The sequence below is a fragment of the Dipodomys spectabilis genome, unplaced genomic scaffold (assembly GCF_019054845.1).
Source record: "Dipodomys spectabilis isolate Male_0828 unplaced genomic scaffold, ASM1905484v1 ptg000009l, whole genome shotgun sequence".
Taxonomy (NCBI): Eukaryota; Metazoa; Chordata; class Mammalia; order Rodentia; family Heteromyidae; genus Dipodomys; species Dipodomys spectabilis.
The window spans coordinates 30,217,957-30,226,197 of record NW_024870686.1 but is presented as its reverse complement, the minus strand read 5'-3'; the positions used below and the strand labels follow the sequence as shown (position 1 = coordinate 30,226,197).

General features: G+C 37.9%; 1 protein-coding gene across 1 annotated transcript in view; it reads right to left on the bottom strand.

Moving 5' to 3' along the window:
• Positions 1–3,151: 3,151 nt before the first annotated feature.
• Naf1 (nuclear assembly factor 1 ribonucleoprotein) overlaps positions 3,152–8,241 on the bottom strand; it is a 30,462-nt gene continuing 25,372 nt past the window's right edge. The window contains exons 8-9 of the mRNA XM_042700800.1: positions 7,460–7,562; positions 3,152–3,991 (exon numbers count right to left, since the gene is read on the bottom strand). Of these exons, the coding sequence (XP_042556734.1) occupies positions 3,555–3,991; positions 7,460–7,562 (540 nt within the window). The 3' untranslated portion in view covers positions 3,152–3,554. The remainder of the gene's footprint in view (positions 3,992–7,459; positions 7,563–8,241) is intronic.

Sequence of the window (8,241 nt, the reverse complement as noted above, 5' to 3'; positions counted from 1 at the left end):
CCTAGAATTGGTTTTGGAGAAACTTTGTCAACTCTGATTTGGAAATCATTGCATTTTACAAAAGCAAAATGAATAATCTTTTCCCTCATAGTAATGGTTTTTTCTTTAAAAATCAGACTTTAACAGTGTGAAAAAAAATCTATCTTTTTGTTTACTCTGTGATCTAATAGCTAGCTTCTCAGCAAGATGAAGTACCTCAGAAATGTCTGCGACCACGAATCTCTGCCAACTAGCCTCCACAAGAGCACTTCCCAAAGGCCCCGAGGAGCGCTGTGGGCAGGGAGATGTGCTATGAAGGCAAATACAGAAAATAATGTATTCAATTGGACCATAAGAATATTGCCATCTTTGGCAATTTGATGTGGTTCAAAGTACTGCTATTTGAATACATCCATAAAATTATGCCCATAGCAACTTTTTCTCTCCTCTTAAATACTTCCCTGTGCATAGTCACGCTAAACTGAAATAATCAGAACTCATATTATGACACTAACGAATATAACAGCCATTATACACAGCCAAAAACCAAACTGATGTTAAAGGCAACTCATCATTTGCTTTGAATGAGCACACACTAAGGCAGCTTCCACAATTGAGTCTGACACTGATAGAACACTGCATGACACAAACAAATAGGTACTTTAAGAGCTGGGGAAGGGAACTCAAAGGCTTCTGGGGATGTCACGGCACACATCATAAAAGCTCTGAAGAGTTAAGAGGTACAATAACAGGTTCCACATGCTGTACTAGCTATTAGTACTGACAACATTTTAGTCATTTCTACCATCTAAACACTGCACACCACCATCATCTACTTACTGTATTTTAATAGATTCTATGCTATTAGACTTTCTTCCTCTGTATTTGTCCTATTTTGTTATTATCTGGGGGCATGCTCTTGTTAGAAACAATATTTTTGACCCATCTATGCTCAATATAAATAAAAACCTTCACCACACAAACAAGGTCAATTTGTTCTGTTTGGCAGATAGAGAGATATGACTAACCACAGGGTATTGAAAAGTAAAATTCATTCTCATCCCATTAGCCTTGTGAAAGTAGAACTGAAGGATGCTAAACAACTGAGCTCTTAGAACCAGGCTTTACCTTATTTGAATGCACAGACACTGATATACATATACATATATATATATATATCTACCTCTCTCTATATATATTTTACATATGTATGTATATCATATGTATATATATCACTGTTGGAGACTGAACCCAACATATGAAAGGCAAGTACACAGCACTTCCAGACTCCTCCAGCTCTTTGGGGTTTTTGTTTTGAAACAGGGTCTTGCTCCTAAGCTTTTTGAGACTAGAGGCTTGCCTCAAACTTGCAAACTTGCCTGACTTCCTGAATATGTTCCTTAGAAATGTGCCTGATTCTCTCTCTCTCTCTCTCTCTCTATATATATATATATATATATATAATTTTTTTTTTTTTTTGTCATGGGGCTTGAACTCTGGGCCTGAGTGCTGTCCCTCAGTTCTTCAGCTCAAGGCTAGTACTCTATCACTTGAGCACAGCACCACTTCTGGTTTTCTGGTAGTTTATTGGAGATAAGAGTTCCATTGACTTTCTTGCCCGGGCTGGCTTTGAACCGCGATCCTCAGATCTCAGCCTTCTGAGTAGCTAGGATTGCAGGCGTGAGCCACCGGTGCCTGGCATGACTACATTTTTTAGTATAAAGAATATTCAATATTTCTCGTCATTGCTTATCTTTATAAATGCTTTTCCATTTGATACAGATTTGTACCTCATTTGCAGGGCACTAAGTGAGAACATCACTGGTGTTAGTAGCTGAAAACAAATGTTTTCATCTGGAAAATAGTATTAATGAAATATTCCTCAGCTCTAATTTCAGCCATAGGATAATAAATGATTCTGTGGCTTTCTAGAACTTAAGTACATATAATCTGTATCTTTATATTCACATTCATTTAGATTAAAGTCTTAGGGTGAGAAAAAAAGCTTTAGGGCAGAGCCCTTGCCTGGCATGTGGGAAGCCAGGGAAGATCTCTGTTATGAAAAACAGAAAAAAAAATTATTTGCAGAAAGGGGCACAAGTATGTGGAAGTTTCCTTTAGTGCCCTGAGTATATTGAGTGATAGTGTAGATGGTAACAAATTACCTAATAGGGAGGAAGGTAAATTGAGCCTAAGTGGTGAATGTACTAAGTTATTTGAAAGTAAATGGTACAGTGCAGTTGTGTCATTGGATAACAGCATGGGAAACCATGATAATCACAACTGCTTAACTTAGTTAGCATCTTGTGTTCTTTCCATTCTGATAGAACAGGATTTGGGAGATTTTAGTGCTTTAAGATACAATCTATCAGCCAGAAATTCTACCAGAAACACAATTCTGTAAATCATGAAGTTAACCCTTCTAATGACAAGCCAAGACCACACTCCCAATAATAAAAATGAAAACTACAGCTGATCAGCCACCCTTTATCAGGGCAGAGCTTCTCAATCTCTGCCCTGAGAATGCAGCCACGCAGTGCACAGGCAGGTGCCACAGGACACCGGTCCAGGCTGTGCTGAGGAATGCTCAGGAGGAAGCATTACTTTGAGGCTCCTCATTTAATAACAAGATAATCCAGACTACTTTAAAGGCCTCAAAATTCTAAAACTCGTAACTTCACATGCTCAGTGCTATTAAATGTCACTGCTCATTTAAAAATCTACATTCTTCAGTATTTCAATAGTATTTCCCAAATATCTACTCTGTGTGGGCGTGTAAAAAAATGTGGAAGTCCTTAAATATGGTTTTGGGGGACATGGAGGCTCTTCCTATTCGGCTCAGGCCTGCCTCCAACTAGCAATCCTCCTGATTCAATCTCAGTCTCCAAAGTGCTGGGATTACAGATATGTACCACTATGCCTGATCCCTAAACACATGTTGAAGGGTTAAGTAATGAAGACTATTGAACAGTACCTCACAGGTGGACAACTACATAATGGAAAAATTTGCTTATGCAAACCAAAGAGATATTAACTTCTGTTCATCGAAGCTCAGAGCTTCTGCTAGGATATAAGATTTCTCTCCTCGATGTCCTTCACTTACATTTTTAAAAAGAAGTATTTAAATAACTACGGCTAAACTGCAATAAAATCAAAATAAATTTCCAAAGTATGAGTTTATAAAAAATAGTTTATTTTAAAGACTCTCAATAGGACTTCAACATCTTATTTTCAGATGGTAGCAAAAAAATGCTACCGGTGTCTAACATATGTTAATCCATGACAATGCTCACTCCACTCCACTACTTTATTTATTTCCATGGGGTTGAGGGTAGCAGAAGGCATGATTCAATTTTAATTAAGTATTACATGATTGATTTTTTCCCCTAAGAGTGAGATGAAATTTTCATATGAATATAATAGGTGACAAAGGTTACAAATATATATATCAACTTACAGCTCATCTAATATTTTATAGTTTTCAAAAATCTAGCTTTATAATCTTTTTCTTAAAAAAAATCCTGAACACATGTAATCTGCATAATGCACATTTCTCTGGAAATGCATGCACACATCTAATAATAAGGTCTAAAATGAGAATTACTATCCCCAGGAGAGGGTGGGGGAGGCAGGGGTGGAGGTGCAGGCGGAGGAGGCAGAGAGTATGGTACATGATAGGGGTGAGGTGTCATGTTGGGTGTGGCCCAGCCCATGCTTACAGAGGGGGGTGGAGGTGGAGGGAGTGAGAAGTTATGCATGTCGAAGGATGGAGGCGGGAAGGGATAGTGGGGCATGAAAGGATTATCTTGTCTCTGCGGTGGAAATCCGGAAGTCTCTGGAGACACCAGATGGTCTGAGCCATAAAACTGCTGAGGTGGAGGCCTGCCGTGGCTGGGTCGAGGATACCGGCCCCTGGGAAAACCTCTGGTGAATTCTCGGTTGCGATAGCCCTTTGAATGCTCGGAAGAGCTGTAGGCATTCCAATTCTGATGCACCTCGGAGAAATCTTCACCTTCAAACAGGAGACAAATATAGCAAATTAAAATTACGGTTAGTATGTCAAAAAGCATTAGTTGAAATTCAATGTCTTTTCTTTAATTACTAATAAATGGCAGTCCACTTTAAACGAATTGTAAAGTCAGGAAAAAGAAAGCCTACCTACCTAATGAGACAGAAAACATTTGGATAATCAGCCACGCCACACAAAAAAACCATCATCTGACTCTGGGGGTCCAAAGGTAAGTAGGGAGGGGCGCTGCTATCCTTGGCAGCCTGTTCTAAGGAGCCACCGAGGGCGCTGAGGGCAGAGGGAGCAGGCACCTCCCAATGCAGGCCTTCCTGCAATGGGAAAACTAAGCTTCCATCTCCACCAGGGCAGGAGTTTTTCCTCGCCTCATGTGGTGGGACACTGTCAGAAGAGACTGAGTGTAGTGTTGACTTGGCATTGTCCCGCGCTCCATTAGGATCAGTGGTGAAGTTGTCCTATGCTCAGCCAGCCACAAGAGACCGAGGGCAGATGAGAAGGCTTCCCCATTTTCACGGGCAAGAGCTATCCTTTACCCATGAGAACTGAGGGGCCACCTGAAAAACCTGGACTTCGGTGGACCTCTACCTTTTCCTGCCCGCTTCCTTTTCCTGCCAGAGCAGAATTTGAAAAGCAAACGATCTTGAGTTAAAATAGACATGTAAGATTTCATAGTATAAACTCAAAATATTCAGATTTCCATACAAAATAACTCATTATCAAGAGAATCAAAAGATTTCAAATCCAATAAAAAAGGAAAATCAATCAAGGCAATCCACAGATGTTTGAATCAATTAAGATAGTTCAATCACAAAGATGCTTCAACAAAAGATTATGAACAGTCTAATAAAATACACCTTTAAAAAATCAGATAAAAAGTTAAAGATATAAATATAAATTTCAGAGCTCTACATAGTGATAGTGAAAAAGAAAGGGAAATGAATAATACAAAGAGTAAAGCCTGAAGTCTGACAATATTCAACTTCAAGACTTACTGTCATAAACCTATGATGATCAAAACAGTATGATATCAGTGAAAGAACAAACAGATCAATGGGAGAGAAGAAAGTCAGAAACAGAGCCACATAAGTAAAACCAAGTGATCCCTGACAGGAGAGCAGGCTAACGGGATAAAGCAAGGCTGGCTTGTCAATAATGGGGCTGGGATGGACAACTGCACAAGAGCACATAAAAACAAATTTTAAAAAAATCAAAAACCTTAGAAACAAACGTTACCCTAATCAGCACTCAACTCCAACTCAATCATTAGACAAACTCAAAATGTATCACAGACCCAAATGTAAAATGCAAAATTCTAACACTTCTAAAATAGGACATAGGAGAAAACTGAGTTTATACACAATCTGGAGTTTATACACATAAGATATATGAAAACAGAATTGCTAAGCTGAATTTCTTTAATATTAATTCTTTCTGCTGTGAAAAACACTGTCAAGAGAATGAAAGAAACATCACAGACTAGGAGAAAATATTTGCAAGACCTACTAATAAAAGACTGGTATAAAAAATATACAACTCTACTTCTCTACTAAACTTTGTATACTAGTAACTAGTATAAATAAATCTTTGATAAAACTTGTGTGTGCCCATATGTGCACACACACAAAACTCTAATCTGATTAAAAAATGGCTGGAGACCTCAACAGGTATTTCGTTCAGATGGTAAATTTGCTCATGAAAATACTGTTGTCTTATGTAATCAGGGAAGTTCTAGTTAAAGCATTGAGATGCAACCATACCCTTATTAGAATTCAAACATCCACAACGGTGATGGCATCAAATCAGAGGCTGAGATCTGAGGATCATGGTTCCAGGCTGGGCAGGAAAGTCCATGAGATTCTCATCTCCAATTAACCACCAAAAAGCCAGAGTGGAGCTGTGGGTCAAGTGGTAGAGTACTACCCTTGAGCATAAAAGCTCAGGGACAGTGCCTAGTCCCTGAGTTCAAGTACGCCCCCCCACCTCACCCTGCCCTGCCAGGAAAAAAAAAAAGTTGTACATGGACATTTGAGTAATCAGAGTTTATATGTATTGCCAATGGGCACAAGAAAATAGCATTAACCATTAGTCAAATGCAAATTAAATCAACAGTTTGATACAAGTACACTCATAAAATAAATAATGACAACACCAACTGCTGGTGGGAATATAGAGAATCTGAGTCACTTGTGTATTACTGACGAGAATGTAAAATGCTGTAGCCATTCTGAAAAGCAGGAGGGAGTTTCTTAAGAAAGTGAGCATGCAATGTAATTCTCTACGACCTAGCAACTGCGCTCTTGAATATTTGATCAATGATCATTTCTTTTCCCAAAATCTTGCACACAAATATTGATTTCAGCTTTATTCCTTATAAGGATAAATTGGAAACAACAGATATTCTCTCATGGATGAATGGCTAATCAGCCTATGATATATTCTCACAATGGAACAATATTCTTTCAAGGGGCAAATGAATGAAGAGAGGAAGTGGGGAGAATATGGTCATAAATTCATTATGCTATAAAATTAAGAAAATTGAAGGAAAAGGTGGGGCTGGAAGGGGTGGGGAAAAATGATGGAAGGGTTGACACTGACCAAGATGCACAGTTTTCATGAACTGTTTTGTTGAATGGTAACTCCTCTGAACAACTACTGAAAGACGACATAAAAATATTTAATAAAAAGAATAAAACAAATACATATATAGAGAAAAAATATATAGTATATTAATACATAAATACATATACATATAAACTTGAATGGATATCTAAAAACATAAGATCCAAAAGTGATTCCCTAATTGTAATATATTGCATCATAACATTTACGAAATAACAAAGAGTGTTAGAGAAGTGCAGAAAAGACAAGTAGTTGCCTTGAGTTTGGCCTTGACTATAGAAAGGTAATGCAGCTGAGCTTTCTGGTGATGGGAATGTTACAGCTGTCTTGATTGTAACAGACTGCAGTGTCAATAACCCTGGCTGTGACATCAGGCAATTACATGAGGTGAAGGTCACACAACACTCTACTACTGCATTCAACTGTATGTAAATCTATAATGATCTCAAAAAGGTTAACTGTATAAAAGGGAAAAGATGAAAAGCATAGTAAATGGGAATGCATGGTAAAAAAAAAATACGATGAGTTAGGTGTTAAGTAATTATATTGTACCATATTCTAAAAATAAAGCAAACGGGTTTCTTCAGAAAAAAAGTACTGATAGCACAAATGACTGGAATGAGGCTTAATTTTTGGTACCTGGGAAGAAAGTTACATCTTTCAAGTTTATAGATGAATTCTTATGAGCCTCTCCACCCTCCATCCCATACCAACGCCTCCAACGCTAGCTAGTTGTTGGGAGACACAACCCTAGCTATCTCCTCCAACTGTGCGCTGATGAATGACACAGATGTAAATGAAGATGCAGAATGGTTATATAATGCATTCACTCACCTGGCTCAGCAAGTTCAGATTTAAGTTTTTTCCGACCTTGAGTCTGGGATTTCTTCCGGTGCTTGGCTTCTTTTTCTTTTTCATCATCACTGAAATCTAAGGCCTGGCAGACAAAAGGATTCAGATTTACATTCCAGGTATTTGTCAACTCAATAGTTGAGGTGATAATAAACCTGCTATTTACAAGCTGACCAGGAAAATAAGATTCCCTTTTCAATACTCAGTATTATCAGCTAATCTCTGAATTAACTGCCTAATTGACTCTTCATTAACACAGGCCATTAATCAGTAACATTCTCAAGTTTTCTATTTGTCTGTTTAATTGCTAGACAGCTTCAGATAGGTAATTAAAATCACAGCACTTAGCAATCTTGAGCCATGAGCACTCCTGACTGGTAGTCTAACCTCCAGCCCAGCCTTTAAGGCTTATCATGATGTTAGCTGGCAAAGGAACTCAAAGAGGAATGAGACTAAGCACATTTTATACTCTTCAGATCCAATAGAAAACTGTGATTTTTTTTCATGGTTTCTTACAATTAGAATATTTTATTTTTCTATTAATACTAGAAAACAGATGTTATGCTTCATACAAAAAAATATGAAGGCCAAGGACAGTGACTCAGGGTTTAGGTTTAGCTCCTCAGGGTTTAGATTTGGCAATCAGTTTGAAGTCTCCTTGAGCAAAATACAAAAAGCTCACAAAACTCCATTTTGACTAATGGCTGAGTGTAGTTACACAGATAATGCATATAGTATATAATTAAAAATTCAAGACATCAACT